The sequence below is a fragment of the Photinus pyralis genome, unplaced genomic scaffold (genome assembly GCF_008802855.1).
Source record: "Photinus pyralis isolate 1611_PpyrPB1 unplaced genomic scaffold, Ppyr1.3 Ppyr1.4_LG8, whole genome shotgun sequence".
NCBI lineage: Eukaryota > Metazoa > Arthropoda > Insecta > Coleoptera > Lampyridae > Photinus > Photinus pyralis.
Window position 1 is genome coordinate 35,670,111 of NW_022170819.1, and position 17,409 is coordinate 35,687,519.

Below are 17,409 nucleotides of genomic sequence, written 5' to 3' on the forward strand. Positions count from 1 at the left end.
TTATGGATCATTTATACATAATCGATTAACGAAATACAAATATTTGGTGTACTACAAAAATTACAACCCCCGCAATCGAGGAATACTATATATATAAGTATGAATTTTCTAATATAATTCGTAATTTTAAAACGAAAAGGAGCTTTATCCTTATAGCGCAATTAGAGGGTTGCTTATGGATCGTTTATACATAGTCGATTAATGAAATTGAAATATTTGGTGAACTACAAAAATGACAACCCCATCAATCGAGGATTCCTATACATATGAGTCTCAGTTTTCTAAAAAAAATCGTAATTTTAAAATGAAAAGGAACTTTTTCTCCTTAGAGCCCACTTAGAGGGATGCTTATGGATCATTTATACATAATCGATTAACGAAATACAAATATTTGGTGTACTACAAAAATTACAACCCCCGCAATCGAGGAATACTATATATATAAGTATGAATTTTCTAATATAATTCGTAATTTTAAAACGAAAAGGAGCTTTATCCTTATAGCGCAATTAGAGGGTTGCTTATGGATCATTTGTACATAATCTATTATATATTCCTATACATATGAGTATGAGGTATATACGTATACGAGTATATACATATGAGGTAAATTAAAATCATATTATATACGTTTGTCAGGTTAGCATATTATTTATCACTTATTTTCAACATTTTACCAGTTTCGTGAGATTATGACAGAAATAAGTAATACGTAATTTTGGTAAGTAGAATATGACTATTGTAATGTTTATTGGTATTTTGGAGGAAGTAAATAAAATGGTGTTATATACGTTTATCAAATTATTGCTAAAAGACCGTTTATTATATACATATTGTCAACGTAGAACGTGTACCCTATGGTTTATGTATACGAACAAAAACCGTATTTTAAACGTAGGGTATGTTGGTCTATAAAAAAACGTATACCATACTACCAATACCGAATTTATCCTTTCAAAATGTTTGAAAACCGTTTATTAAACGTAAGTGTGTTGGCTGGGTTAGAGAAACTAGAAATATACCTACGTTGGTACTTTAGTAAATATTGGTTTTATCCTTTAAGACAAGTTGGAAAGTATAGGCCGAAGTACTCGATTCGTCGAACTACTTAAGCGCGTTTGTGTGCGATGGATCGAGGTTTTATTAGCAAACTCCTTTTATGCTACACTTTAAAACATAATCTGCATGCAAAGAAACGTAATCGTCAAAAATGCATTAAATTTGTCTTCGGCATTGAGATAATGCACTTAGTCTTTTTCCCAACGATCTTGGTGCACGAAATTATTATGTACGTTAATTTGTGAATAAAAGACATTATTATTATTAAAAACGATTTTGATATATTTTCATCAAAATCCATGTGACCGCAGAAAAATAATTTAAGATCTTTGAATCACACATACGCGGTTATCATATGCGCATGTGATGTACTGTAAGTAATAAATAAATAAGTAAATAAATAAATAAATAAATATAAAATAAATAAATGTACCCTTTCAGTATCAAGATAATGCGTTTGAAAGCCTTTACTACTCCAAATTCATGTGTAAAGAACAATGTTGGGTACATTTTGCTCTAAAACTTTTGACCTAGCCCACAGAGAAGAGTTATATTGAATTGTTACACATCTAAAAGTCATAGGAAATACGAAAGTCCGAACTCGCTACATCAACTTTTGTTCCTGTTGAACCAGCTACTTGAAAATAGCACACATGGACGGACGGACGGACAACAATACAAAAGTATAACGGATATGAGGATCCTTAATAACTATCGCACTTGTAGTTGTACGTCACAGGTAACGTGGTATAGAGAGAGAGATCACTTTTAGGGATGCTTGTGAAGGAATTTCTTTAAAAATATGTTTCAAACTTAGTTGCAATTCCTAGTGAACGTGGAGGGTTAGAGCCCATTTTGGGGATGCCTATGGAGGATTTTTTAAGTAATGAGAATGATTGCGAAAAACTCAAACTGCTATTAGATAATTAAGTTTTCTGTTGGAAAAGAAGACTACAATAATTAGAACTGCACGTCAGACATTCAATTGGAAGATCAAATTTGGAGTTCTAATTTGAGAATACAAATTTCAGAAGTACAAAAATTAAGGTAAAGTAGAAAAGACAGAAGCGAAGGAGGTGGAATCGGAGAAGAAAGTGGAGAGAAAAAAGGTGAAGGATTAAGAGAGAAGAAGGTATCTGGAAGGAGAATTTCGTACTCTGTTTCCTCATCTAATTAACCATAAAACGAAGTTTTATGAGAACTTCAGGATGCCACAATCAATTTCAATTGCAACGGCTCTTAGTAAAACCCCATAGTCATATGGAAAAGCGAGGCTCTTTTTGAAGGCTGCCAATTACACCGAAAGAACTTTTGGCAAAATTATAACTTTGATCAGAGAGCACTAAATATTTCCGAACATTCTCCAATAATTTTTCAGCGCCCATTGTTTCCACGAAAAATTGCACCTAACCTCAAACAGACAAATGCAAGCACACTGGACCGTCACCGTGGAACAGTAAACACAACAGATCCCGCGACAGCACACGGTCAGCACATGGCCGGCCCACGGTCGGCACTTTGTGATGTGTGAACCGCCACATTTCTCCTTTCATATCCTTTACCGGCAGATTGGAGGAAAACGGCCGCACACCGGTCCGATCACGAACCTGACACGATCGGGTTATTCGTGCTCAGACCTTTAAGGAAGTCCAGAGAATAGATCTTTTAAACATGCAAAATGAGAAGTATATAGTTCAAATTTTTCTTGCATGTCATAGAGTTATCTGGTGGTTAAGAATCCACGTTTCCAACCTTTCACCCCTTGTGCTTTCTCTGTACCAACCCAAAATCGGTGAAATTTGCTTGGTTTCTTAGTTTTTCCCCTACTCACTTTATTTCCGAGATATAAGTCGAGATATAAGTCGGGATTATACTTAATCCCGAGATATAAGTCGGGATTATACGTAATCTCGAGATGTAAGTGAGGATTATACTTAATCCCGAATTATATCTCGGAATTAAGTATAATCCTCACTTACATCTCGAGATTACGTATAATCCCGACTTATATCCCGACTTATTTCTCAAGATTAATTATAATCCCGACTTATATCTCGGGATTAAGTATAATCCTCACTTACATCTCAAGATTACGTATAATCCCGACTTATATCTCGAGATTACGTATAATCCCAACTTATTTCTCGAGATTAAGTATAATCCCGACTTATATCTCGGGATTAAGAATAATCCCGACTTATTTCTTGAGATTAAGTATAATCCCGACTTATATCTCGAGATTACGTATGATCCCGACTTATATCTCGGGATTAAGTATAATCCCGACTTATATCTCGGGATTACATAATTTGAACTACCTTATCCGTTCTACGCTTTCGTAATATACACTTTTTTTACGGGCCATATAAAAAAATAAAGTTGACGATGATTTCTCCTGTATTTAAAACCTCTGATTCTGTGTCTGTTCAAATAACACCGGGAAAAAATAAAAACAAGATGGGTAAATTTCGGTTTTTCTGACATAATCTTCGAAAGTAATCGGAACTTTATCGTTTTCCCTACAGTATAATAATTACTCTTTAATTGCGAAACTTTTCCCTAATTTGATCATCTTCGTATCTTCTCTAGTTTCCGAGATCGCGTCTTTATCTTGGACACAGTGTATACAGTTATTTTGAAATTTGTAAATTGGTCCAAATAAAGACATTTCCACAGATGTACCGCTTCATAGCGAACGTGATAGTAACTACATCAGACGATCTCTTGGGGCCGAAAAGTTTAGTTGGGTTTTGTTTAAAGTCGAGCACATGACGAAAATGCGAGTTTTTTTTTGGTTGTTTGGGCACCCCGGTCGTGGTCATTTGCTTTAATCCCTTACGATAAAACGGTTTCACTTTCTCCTATGAGTATGGCATATACATTATTAGAGAGCCTTTCTTACCCTGAGTTGTTTTAATTTATTCGTTTAGTTGCCAAGAACTTTTTCTTTGTAGGAGAGTAAGAAAGGTCTTTCCAATGATAGGTCAGATAAAATTTCAGAAGCTGTGGGTACAGGGGGGGATGACATTCATCGACCTTTGTGCTCAAATCAAAAATTTTCCGCTGCTAGTTTCCTTTTAGTAAAAAATGGCACTTTTAAGTCACCACAAGGAATAATTCTTCTTCTTTCAGAATCCATGGTTCAAAAAGGTATAAACGTTTTTTGGGCGATTTCTCCAAAAGGCAGAAGGTTCCAAGTGTTTCAGAGTTGTTCAAGCAAAAAATTCCGGTTCGAAGTTGGGCTTATTTTTTTTAATTTTCGGTTACCTCTTTCACTCAATTTACACAAACAAAGTTATGAAATCTAAGGTTCCTAATCCTAACGCTATTTCAAAACGAATAAAAAATATTGTTGTAGTCAACTCAAAAATACACAGCGAACATCTCATTCTGTATCATTTTCAAAACATACAGCCTTGAGAGACAATAGAGATTTCCACATACATTTTTCCATGATTATTTCGTATTGGGTAATTTTATTTTGTTTCCCACAGATTTTACTTAATTGAGTAGGTTATTGTGATGCGGACCAAAGCGGATGAAATTTGTTGGTCCAAAAATGAAATACCTGCGGAGAAGATGTCATCACCAGAAGTATCAACGCAGATGACAATTAAATTATTTTTAGTGTTAGTCTTCCAACACGTGCCACTGAAAAGTTTTAAAATAGGGTCATGTTTTCACTATTTTTATCCGTTTCCCTCCTGAGCGATTTTGTGTGTTTTTCACTGGAAAAAAACTTTATTTGCGTGAGTTTTTTACATTAAGTAACCACGTCAATGTCATTTAATAAAGGTAATTGTTTATTATTTATTTTCAAGGGAACTTATAATAAAATTGTATTACGTAGATCGAGAGAAAATTGTAACGAATTGAGGCGAGTTGTTTATTAGCATATTACGTCACTCATCAGTAGTCTTCACCATGATTTTTCTACACCGGCGTGGATAACGCCATGAGTAAATAGATGACTGACTCACTTGTGGCATTGAAACTGCTGCACATAAACACAGTTAATTATTTAAATTTGTTGTAAACGTATTTGTGCGGAAAATCGACGTACGTAAGGAAAGTAAGATGGTCCTCTGTTGACCTTACGCCCTCGAATTACCAATTAAGCGTTTAACCTCTTGATTAATCAGTCCTCCCTCTTCAAGCACTAATGATCCATGTTGTCTTTTGTTGATTCATTGATGCGACGTCTTTTTCATTCATTGTACAAATTAGGTTGGAGAAATTTAATTACGACAGTTCTGTATTGAAATGATAATAAACACAAATTGCATCCGGTAGCAAGATGTAAACGTTTTCGGTGAAGAGGTGACAGTGACCCCACCCCAACGATTGATGGAAGTCTTGCTTTGGGAATATTATGTAGCTTGTGTGTTGTCTATATTTAGGCGCAATAAAGTTACAAGATCATCAATCAATTAAACTTTTAGGGTAGGTTTAACGCGTTGTAACCGGAGAAGCATTAAATACACTGGGATCTGACGCTATAATCAAGATTACATAAAAGAGGGATGCAAGAGCGAGTATAGTTTCTTACATTTTTTTCAGTGTTTCCCAGCATCCAGGGGTGAATTTACGCATACGATGAGTACGCTAAAGCGTAGGCCAGAGCGACCATGTTGCATTGGTCAAGAGGGTTTTCTTTCTTCTGGTCGGTGCCGCCAGTCTGAAGGAGTTGACGAATTGTACGCCTGTTTTAACTGGTTAGAGGGATATGTTAGATGGCTGCCGTTGATCAGGGTGGTTTTGTTGGTGGTACTGATGTTGGCGGTGGCGTAGAAGTTAACTGGCTTCGTTGTCAATGTCTGAAGGGACGTCCAGGATGGGGGTGGGTAGTTGGTTAGAGGTGTGCTTGGTGATCACGCCCCAATTAGTTTGTTTTAAATCCTTGCGTATGAGCCGACAGGACTGTTTTGAATAAAACCAGGTAATTAAAAGGGGGCAATGGAGCCTCGGGTGGAAGGTTTCTGTTGATGCGCGGATGTGGATGTTAGGAAGATAAATAGGAGTAATAACTTGTTTATGTTGAAACCGATATGCCGTCCGTTGACGGTATGACGCTTTGCTTGGCTTTTGCGTTGGTTCCGTTTAGAGCAAATAATGGAAATGCAGACCTAGACAGAGTACTCCGTCGTGGCATTTGCTCTGGTTCCAGGTTATAGAAAAATAGAGAGAGGGGAAGGGAACTACCTCTTCACTTAAATTTCTTCTCAATAGCGTGCCAGTTCTCCCTTCAACTTTATGATCGCCGAATTTCGATCGGGAGGTTTTAAGAGAGATCGTCGCAAGTAACGGATACTGGGGGATATAAATCTACTGCGCCAATTTCGTTAAGAAGTAGATATAGGGATTTGTGCGTATTGTTTTTCTCTATGCTACTTTTAAAAAACGAAATCTCGGCTGAAGAACGCCTAATTTTATGCAACCAAAATAACATCTTAAATCAAATGAAGATCACTGTCATATTAATTAAGTTGAGTACTGTTTCTTTGGCTTCCGTATTATTATTTTTGTTCATGTGCGATGTATTGAACTGAAGAAAAAGTGGATATTATCAACCTAAAAGCGTACTATTCTTTACTGTCGCTTTTATAAGTTCCTACCTACAAACTAACCTATCTAAAAAGCAATGCTATTGACAAAACGATATAAATTCTTTTATTAAAGTGCCTTAATCTTTTGCTGAAACAGTGAAAAGAGCTTAGTATTTGTATTAAGCATTTGGAAGGCACTAATGCAATGCAACTGCCAAATCTAGAATAGCACTGCAGAATGCGTGCGCATGAGTTATTCTGGTTGCATAAAATTAGGGGTCCTTCAGAAGATTTTATTTAAAGAGAATTGGAAATGAGGTGGAAAGGAGATGTTTTGGACCTTTTACCATGCACCCCTCTTGATGAGTTTCAGTTTGCTGCCATAATGGTATTGTCTTATTGCGGATGCGAGATTATGACGCACTGAATTGATTGAGTAGCCTCTTTCAAGAATATTAACATACATTAAATATGTAACAAAGATCATACATTACAGCAAAAAATTCCCTTTGTTCTTTTGGGGTTTGCATGGTGTATTTATACCATTGAATAAACAAATTATATTTCCATTCAATGCTTGTATAATACACGCCCCACAATCGCTAGTTCGATAATTCCAAGGTGCGCCCATATTTCCTGCTTGGCGGTAGTTAACATTTAGGGGATGTTGAAATTAGGACGGCCTAATGGCAACGTCTTTAATGCAAACATTACACCTACCACATACTTAAAGTTTTTCATGTTTATTATTTTACTATTTTAAAAGCACTTTCTATTGTAAGCGATTATTATTTGCGTGAAATTGATGTTCAAATTTAAATCTTTCGGAAATCGTTGCAAGGAAATTGGTGTTTTCCACGAATTTTTTTATGAGATTGGGAAACTCTTTCATATTACATCTTTAGTGCAACTCGATGTGTACTTATTTTGGTAGGGATTTAAGTGCATTACGGTGTAAGTGAACTTGTTTGTTTATTTTTGCTCTATGAGAAAAAAACTCTAGAACGCTGTGTTGCTCTTTGCACCGCAAATAAGAAACTTTTAAATTTTATAACACTGTATTCACCTTATGTGTTAAAATGTATAGGGTACAAAACCCATTCCAATGTCGTCTGCATTGAAACTATTTTCAATATTCTTGGAGTCATGTTGGAATCTTTAAAGAGACTTAGAATCCTTGCAGAACCTTTTTACAATCACCTTGTATTACCGGAATATCTCGAGAACGGTGCGTCGCAGGTATGCCTTCCGACCCCTCGTTGGAAAGGTCTCGACCGGCGCTATCGACGTAGAATTCTCCATAATTTCAAACAGTTCTAAGATCGAGCTACTAGATCAAAAGTTACAGCCCTTTGAATTTTTTGTCGAAATTGGTTTCTAGTCCATAACTTTTGATTGAGACGTCTAATCGAAAAAGTACGAATCGTTTTGGATTCTACGCACCAAAATTAATAAGAAAAAGTTTTTTCCCGAGAAATTTTGGTACAGTCAATTTTTGGTAAAAAAGGAAAGTAAAAACACTGACTTTTTTTTGGCTCGAAAAAAAAATTGTCTCAGATCGACCGAAAAAAAATATTTTCTTATAGAATGTGACCTGTAGAATCGATAATTTCAAACAGTTCCAAGATCGAGCTACTAGATCAAAAGTTACAGCCCTTTGAATTTTTTGTCGAAATTGGTTTCTATGTAGTCCATAACCTTTGATTGAGACGTCTAATCGAAAAAGTACGAATCGTTTTGGATTCTACGCACCAAAATTAATAAGAGAAAGTTTTTTCCCGAGAAATTTTGGTGCAGTCAATTTTTGGTAAAAAAGGAAGGTAAAACACTACCTTTTTTTTGGCCCGAAAAAAAAATTGTCTCAGATCGACCGGGAAAAAATATTTTCTTATAGAATGTGACCCGTAGAATCCATAATTTCAAAGAGTTCCCAGATCGAGCTACTAGATCAAAAGTTACAGCCCTTTGAATTTTCTTTCGAAATTGGTTTCTAGTCCATAACTTTTGATTGAGACGTCTAATCGAAAAAGTACGAATTGTTATGGATTCTACGAACCAAAATTAATAAGAAAAAGTTCCTTCCCGAGAAATTTTGGTGCAGTCAATTTTTGGTAAAAAAGGAAGGTAAAACACTGCTTTTTTTTTGGCCCGAAAAAAAAATTGTCTCAGATCGACCGCAAAAAAATATTTTCTTATAGAATGTGGCCTGTAGAATCCATAATTTCAAACAGTTCCCAGATCGAGCTACTAGATCAAAAGTTACAGCCCTTGAATTTTTTGTAGAAATTGGTTTTTTGGTCGGAATTCTGACAGCGCCAATCGATAGCGCCTGTCGAGACCTTTCCAACGAGGGGTCGGAAGGCACGGTTCTCAAGAAATTCCGGTTTGAAGTTTCAGCCAAAAATTCTGACAAACCGTAATATCTCGAGATGCGTCGTAGGTATGCCTTCCGACCCCTGACCCCTGACTCCTCACCCCTGACCCCCGACCCTTGACCCCTGACCCCTGACCTCTGACCCCTGACCGCTGACCATTGACCCTAGGTCTCGACCAACGCTATCGATTGGCACTGTCAGAATTTTTGGTCGAAATTTCAAACCGGATTATAGGGAATGCAATACCGGGATCGCGGGATCCCGAAATACCGGGATCCCGCAACATTTTTGCGGGACTGAGGAACTTGTCGACCAACGGGACGACGCTGTTTGCTTTGTTAATGAAACGCATAACGGAGAAATTATTTTTAAAATAATTGTTAAACTTTTTTCGTTAAAAATGTACTATGATTTTTGAGGTACTTTAGAAGTTCACCTTTTTGTGCTTTACAGGTGATTTTTTGAATTCTAAGTTAGGCTGAAGGTGGGTACTTTTTTGTTGAATATTGTGATAATTAGCGATTTATTTTAATACAGAAGTTAACCGCACAAAATTGCTTATTTGCCAATTTATTTAAAATTTTGCGGGATCCCGCAAATACCGGGATCCCGCGGGATTAACATCTAACGATCCCGCAAATACCGGGATTGAGATTTTGCTGCGGGATTGCATTCCCTACTTGTAGCATTGTCGGAACCTTAGATACTTTGAGAGCTGATAGTAGGAGTAAAATCCTTAGAGGCTTCACACGGTCTTCATTGAATCTTCTTACGGTTACTCCAAGATATTCTTGGAACCTTCTAACTACTTTCTTAGGGTCTTCTGTTAGGACATCTTTAGAATCTCAAGAATTTCTTTTCTTAGGAGTTTTCTAAGAATCTTTTCTATGAATTTGAAGAAACCAAATTGTATGAAGACTACAAGGAAAGAACTAAAAGAATGCGAAAGAGCGGAAGAGTTTGAAGAACCTTAACATTTTGGAGAATGTGAATACTTTTAAGAAGGATCAGAAGTATTTTAATATTTACACAATTCATACAACTTGAGGAATAAGAAAGATCGTAGGAATTCAAAAACTTCGAAGAATGTGAAGATTTTTCACCCTGTATAAATAATATGCCTCAAAATTCTGCATAAAAATGCTAGGGCCTAGAGCACTAGCAGTTACCGATGTGCTTCGATCGTTTTTTCGATGCAGAACGATTTTGGCTCCAGTCCTACAAGCTGATATGGTCTATCTGCACGCACCGACTACAGACTCCACACTAGGCGGGGTTCCGTGGAAGTTTTTCGATAATTTTGTTTTTTTTTTTAAATGGTGCGAAAATCCGTCCGCAGCACGAGGCTAACTTACTGAAAATATCTCGCTCTTGGCGTAATTTCGTTCTTCGGGATCCACTCTAGTGGGCGGTTTTGCTTAAAACGGCATTTAGTGGCAATCGCCCATTTATCAAGAAGTTTAAGTATGCTATGTAATTCTTATTTTAGAGCGCTTTGATACTAGTCAGTTGGGCGATGCGGATTTTCCAGCCTTCCCTTTCCGCACTTGGGGAATTTTAAAAAAGGTACAAGCGCGATTTAGAAGGGATGTTTTGGTAGTTTCAGCGCTGACCGTTAAATTTTTGCAAATTTAACTGCACCGTTTAATTTCATGGTAAAATTTCCTAATGTTCAAGGGGACCATTTACTTTCCTGAATGTTGTTTTCCCATTAGATACCGATAGATAATTTTGCTTCCGTTCCCGCTTGAGAAATTGCTACTTGTTTAACTAGGCCCTACTACAGTTCAGACCCACAGACGCTTTATAATTGCTAAGCGATTAAAGTTCCTCTTGCCCATGAGTACTTCTTCCTCTCTGTCAAGTTTCTGCTTTCGCATTGATTATATGCAAATATGTTCCTTTGGTACGCGATTACTTTTCTTACTTCGCGTCTACCAAAAAAGTTGTTAGAATGTCTGCTTCACCATGTTTCTCTTTCTTCTGATGTTTGTGGTGGCTCCATTGAATCGTTTTTAAGGATTTATATTATACGAGGCATGTTAGTTTATTACGCAGCATTTTTTTTGCATCCTAAGGCATTTTTTGTACAAGAAATCCCTATTTGAGATAAAATTTTGCTTTTTCCAGTGTAAAGTTATTCGAATTATTGAGTATTAATTGCGCTGTTTTTATACCCGGTTGCTTCCGTGTCAGATGTTTGAATTGCTATTTCGCAATATTTTATCTGCCGCGCTATTCACTACCCCTTTTACTTGTATGTTTGTGTTGTTTTCTAAAACAGAATAGGCTGCGAGCCTCCTACTGAATTCATAACGCCGCTACGACAAGAATTCAAAGGTAAATTTTGAGATCATTGATATCAATAATATAAAATACGAACTTAATAAGAAAATTAGAAAATTGGAATCCACATTTTCAAAAGTCCTGCCATACACTAATTCTTGGCAGAAGATGAACTAAACAAAAACATGTTTAGCGAATTTGAAGTAACTAAACAATTCTCGATAGAACTACAAATACAGCGTGCCAACTTTGTCCTGAAACGTTTAGTGGCAAAAATAAGCACGGCAATCCATGTGTGAAATCCAATGAATGTCTCGGTGTTGTTCTTCATACTTTTCTCAACACTTTTCGATACAAGTAGGTTGATATTAAAAGAACGTTTAATTTTTGTGTTTATAATTAGCCGCAACATTGAAATGCTACGTCTGCGATGCACAGAACGAGACGATCTGTCAGAAGGGAAATCCTCATTTCCGCGAGGTCCACTGCGGGCTTGAAGATACGACGTTCTTCTGGTTTTGCCTCTATAGGGTTATGTACAGTGAGTGTTCGAATGAGTATTCTATTCGTTTTACAAGCCATTCTCCAGATTCGGTAACCGGCCACCAAACGTACACGTACAGCTGCGAAAGAATGGGACGGCCGGGAATACTTTTTGGACTTCCGCACTGCAACCCCAAAGAAAACGAGCAACTAATCGACTGCAGAGTGTGCCTACAGGATCTCTGCACGTTTTTCAATCGTTCTATGTACCTAAAGAGTAAGAGTGTGCTGGTTATTAGTCTTATTTTCTTAAATTTAGCTCTGTTCTATTCATAGATGAACTAATTCTAATTTTGTACTTTAGAGTGTGTTCAAACGTGTAAAATATACGAAAAATGAAGAATTCCGTTTTAATTACTCCTCCTTGTTTCGGAATCGATGTGTAAAAATAAAGGCAAAGGGTACACCTACCCCAAAAAAATCGTGTACACAAGTCAGAGGTAGGATATTCGCCACCAAGGCACGGAAGGGCACTACTTCTCATTTCTTGCACTTCTCGCCCAGTAGTTTCCTTTTTCTTGACCAGATGCCCTACTACGTAGTCCCATGGATGTTTTGGTTTTCCTCTCTACATTTGCTTCCAATATTTGTTTTAAGGGTATTTTATTATTAGTAGTAAAATTCTATCCTCTTATTTCTGTACTCCGCACCCTGTGGCTACCCTTTTCGTTGATTTAGTGATTCAACGTTTGGTTTCTTCGTATATTTCTTTTCGTTCTAATCATCTCTCTATCGATGCCTCGTTTTTCTAATGCTACGTATACTTTTCGACTAGCTACTGCAGCTAATTACCTTACTACTCACCTTCTCCTCAAATTTCCTAGATGATAGTGTTAGGTGTGGTGTCTTGTAGCGCTTTAAATTGAAATTTTTTTTAGAAAGCGTACGGGGGGGCCAGAATAATAAAATTCCATTTTGTACCAGCAAAAGTAATGATTTTTTTTATACATTCAAGAATTAAAAGGATTTCGAAAGCCTGTTACTAAAAGATATGATTCAAGATGGTGATTCAGGAATACCACACAATCCAGACGTATGAGTTTACTTTTAATACTTATCTATTATATGTTGCCAACTTCTCTATTACCTTAATTTAAGCATAACCTACGCACCTCGCTGTAAGAAATCTGTAATACCTGTTGTAAAATTCCTACGTTAGATGCCACCTACTGTCGTCCCCCTTCTATTTTCCCCACTTATTTGTGCTCCTCTTTGTCCCTATAAGAGCTTGATTTTATTTTTCACAAAAAACCCTTTTCCGTTTATTTCCCATTTATCTTTCCGTTTAATTTGTTGGACATTCTATTTGCCCAACTTTTTAGTTCAAATTAGAGAAGATTTTTATACGTGGTCCATCCTCCTTTCATGTTTCGAAGATAATACAATGGCACAAGTAAATTCTTCGTTAGGATCAGTTAAATACAGACGTAGTTTGACCCTTATGAACCCATTCGCATCAATTAAAATATGTAATTTCTATTATCTTAAACTCCATCAGAACTGGACATTTGAATAAACTTGGTACTCACTTTTTTCATTTCGTCTTCATCAATAAATTCACTTGGTTTTGGTTAACTAACTGGTCCCTCCCACTATCGTGGTTCAATGATTGATGTAGCGAATGCTCCACGGAAAGGAATTTCAGCAGGATTCATAATTCCAGGAACAAGACTCCAGTCGTGTACACAGCATAGAGATTCTTATTTCTCCTATACCGTTATTGACATAATGTACCCCAATGTTCTCCTCTTTTAATCCAGGTGCGGTTGTAGTCCTCCTGATTTCAGGCAATTCGAACTATATACGTAGAGAGATTCCTTGATTTTTTATCTGTGACGGAGATGGGAATTTTGTGTTAAAATCTCGGTTAAAATTAACATTAATTAATTATTAACATTAATAATTAAAATTACTTTAACATTTCATGGTATTCTAATTAAAGGAACTGTTTTTTTATTAACTACCGCTCTTCTTTCTGGTTCCTTATTAAAAGTAGGGGTGGGAGATGGGGGAAGGTCGACTCCTTATCATGATCGGATATACAAATTGTAAGAAGAGGGTTCTCATAAAGCGCGATTGGGACCTCTGGAAGAAATATATCCATTGGTGATGTAAAAACGTTTAGAGCAAATATCTCGAAAACGGTTTGTCGGAGGAAAGTACTCTAATCATCTGGACAAGACATATCTACTGGCGAAGCCGAAGCGAATATCTTGAAAACTAAGTGTCGGAAGAGTGTATTCATGAAGAGCAAGTGGAACGTCGGGATGAGACATATCTATTGGTGAACGGCGATTTGTCGAAGGGGGGCACTCCCAGGAAGAAAGATCGTCTAGACATGACACATCTATATACTTGCCATGTAAAAACTGAATTGTAAATATCTCGAAAATGTCTCTAAAAAGGGAAAATTCAATATTTCGGACAATTTCCTGCATTATGTAGTGTAAACTTTAAATGTATACCATGCGGTCTTTACTCTCGTTTAAATATATTCTTACGCGATCTACGTATCTCTTCTGCAATCCGTTTGGTTAAGATGTAAGTTATTTCTATACTAGATTTGCTATTACCGTAGTTCTTTATTTCCGCCCCTAGAGTGTTACAGGTTTCATTTACAATAGTTACTTGTTTCCCCGACACAGGTCGTGCAGATCTTTCCCGCGATAGTTCTGATTCGATCCCTTTTGTAATTTGGTCTTGTGTACAGTTGTATTTTTTGCCCAAATTATTCTTCTCAATACACCATTAGTGTACTGTTACTTGATATCACCATATTTCATTGGAGCGTTTCTTTCTATTTCTGATGTGCCGTGCGGTCTCCATTGAATACGCTTAGCGGATTTATATTTGCAAGTAATTAGCACAAGGTATGTACGGACTATGTCTGAGCATTACTCTTAATACGTATTTTTTCAAGGCTTTGTCACCTCTCACAGTTTTCTCACAGTTCCTCTTCGAAGTTTCTCTAATTGTTTTCTCCTAATGTTCCCGAGTGTGATACCAAACAGCCTTGGATTTTAAGCTAGTTGTAAGTTGTAAGTAATGGCGTGTTGCTTTAATAAAGATCAATGTACAATTAAAACTGCATTCTGAAAGGATATGGTGGCGAATTTTCTAGAGTGAAATCAAAGCGCCATCAAGTCGATAAAAGGTTAGTCACCAAAGATAAGGACTCAAAACGTATAATGTGACTCATTATTTCCATGTAACATGATAGGCTGATTCTATCCTTCTCTACAACATTCGAAATGAATTGTGTTTAATTTGAGTTCCAAAATCGATGCCGAAGTAATAAATAGTAAAATTCGCGCTCGTGTATAAATTTGAGTACACACAAAATATCCAAGTACTTGATTTGTTGGTAACTCGATAGTAATTATCCAATTTGGTGCGTTATTAAGTGCTAATAATAATTTACGTGAAGCTACCAAATTTCTAAGTTTCGAGTCGTCATCAAACAAAATCACATCCAAGATACTCTTTATGACTCCGATGATGGTATGATTAAATCACATGAACGCCTTGACTGCCCCGATCTTTCGTTAATAGTTTGTTGGACAGCTTCTTCAGACAGGAGGATACTCGGCTTCCTTCTCCGAATGCAAATCCAGATCCCAACGTTTTCGTCCTCATGCGGTACGATATAACAAAAACCCCTTCCGAAGAATCCTCCCGGAACAAGAACCGCTACAAATAAACCGCAAGTGTAACATCGAAACAACCAAACACAAATTCGGAATAATCCTTACCTTCGGGAAGAAGCGGATGACTCAAATTAAATTAGCTAAACACGACTTGTTGTAACTCCGATATGCAGAAAAATTGCCGCGTAGTCCGAAAATCCACCATATAGATATAGATAAAGGTTAACTTCCCGTCAAACGGCACCAAAACATCCCTAAACTGCTTTCTGCAATCCAAACCAAACGGATGTCCCGATTTTTAACCAATTTCCATCAAGCACCAACTTTCAAAGTGTCAACCTAAGTACAAAATCGCCATCTTGCCGCTCCAAAAGGATATCGAATCGTGCAAGTTCCGAAAGCTCACGAAGACAAAGTAGAACAATAATCATACTACGGGCAAAAATCATACGTGATCAAACCAACCGTTACAGTCTAGCTCTAGAAGACGGTCTTCTTAAGAGGGTTCTAGAAAACGATTATGCACGAACACAACTGTGCACTGTGCATCTAATGATAACGGAGAGCAGATTTTTTTAATATTTAAAGTTGTGACCACTGAATAAGAATATACTATTGTGGTTTGCTGTTATTGTTTTACTTTTACTGATGCGTATTTTTAGAAGTGTTCCGCTTTATGTGAATGGTAATATCACTTAGGTTTGAATTTAGAACGGAATGTGTGAGTTACCTCACGTCATTGAATAAAATAGTGTTTTTAATGGGTGCTGGCACCAGTCAGGCGGGTATACAATGGCATTAATTATTGATACAAAAACCGCTGACATGATCCACTTTATACACGGGTTTAAAAAATGGCCTTACTCCAATTCAGACCCACGAACCATATACGTTTTTTTTCGCGATTCAAAAAGCTTACGATTTTATATTCTGAAAAAGGCAAAACAATAAGGCCCTGGAACATTTCTTTTTATTGCCCACGAAGATTCGAGACTGACAGGTGAATGTAAAGGCCTTTTCAGATTAAAACCGAACTGTATACACTATCAAGTGCTAAGACGGGGCAAGTCACTTAGATTGACAAAGAATATGTTTTTACTAAAGAACTCATTTTAAACCAGGGGAATCAAGATAGTGAAAAAAGGTTTCGTTTCCAAGCGAGGTATCACTCAAAATCTACACATGCCGTAGTTAATCGTGAAAATTGGCCATCAGTTATGATTTTGAAAATTTTGTCAACCAAAGATTAATTCAAGAAGAAAAAGGAGTGTACGACTGTTGTTAATTTGCAAAAATTTAAACAGAACGGAACGACACTTTTAGGACTCAAAAGGTCATCGTAACTGCGCAATACATTTGTTGTTATCACCTGACATACTTCTGTTCACGTGCGCTATGAAGCGGTACATGTGTAAATTTTAAAAAATATTAGAAGTTGAGATTCCGTAATAAGAATATTGACACGAACTGGTAGAATCCACAGGCCATCACTCGTGTAGGTCGGTTTTGTGAAAGTCAGAAACTATGGCGAATCTGTGGATTTTCCTTTCTTGTCAGCATTCCGTCTCTGAGGGCTCTTTGCCCGCATGGCACAGGGACTTTTGTTCTTTTTTGTAATTCATCAACCTAAGCGTTTTCCTCTGCCCCCCCCCCCCCCAAATGAAATTTTAATTATAAATGTTGAAGAACCTAAGCACAGTCCAATTCAAATTAATTCAAATCAGTTAGCATAATAAATAGATGGATCATTTCTAAAAGATTCATATTTCGTCGCATGACAAACTCACGTTATTAAAAAACTAATTAACGTAGGCGTTAGTGCCGCTCTTTCTCGTATCCTTGAACAAATTAATAGAAATTCTTTGATATTCATAAATGATATGACCTAATTCCTAACGCGCACGCCTTGTAATCAATGACAAATTGATAGTTTACCTTTACAGGTATTTTATC

At 36.7% G+C, this 17,409-nt stretch overlaps 1 protein-coding gene across 2 annotated transcripts; it reads left to right on the plus strand.

Moving 5' to 3' along the window:
- The first annotated feature begins 4,836 nt into the window (after positions 1–4,836).
- LOC116179186 lies at positions 4,837–12,144 on the plus strand. Of its 2 annotated transcripts, XM_031498901.1 has the most exons (4): positions 4,837–4,854; positions 11,492–11,623; positions 11,670–11,807; positions 11,856–12,144. In XM_031498901.1, the coding sequence occupies exons 2-4, from the start codon at positions 11,572–11,574 to the stop codon at positions 12,083–12,085; spliced, it is 420 nt and encodes a 139-aa protein (XP_031354761.1). In that variant the 5' UTR covers positions 4,837–4,854; positions 11,492–11,571; the 3' UTR covers positions 12,086–12,144. The 2 variants fall into 2 exon arrangements, with proteins under 2 accessions (XP_031354761.1, XP_031354762.1); XM_031498902.1 differs by lacking the exon at positions 4,837–4,854 and having other exon boundaries at positions 11,474–11,623.
- Positions 12,145–17,409: the final 5,265 nt, after the last annotated feature.

Coding starts and splice junctions, on each gene's coding strand:
- LOC116179186 (XM_031498901.1), top strand. CDS start 11,572: ATGAATGTCTCGGTGTTGTTCTTCATACTTTTCTCAACACTTTTCGAT. Junction 11,624..11,669: donor CTCAACACTTTTCGATACAA/GTAGGTTGATAT, acceptor GTTTATAATTAG/CCGCAACATTGAAATGCTAC. Junction 11,808..11,855: donor CCTCTATAGGGTTATGTACA/GTGAGTGTTCGA, acceptor GCCATTCTCCAG/ATTCGGTAACCGGCCACCAA.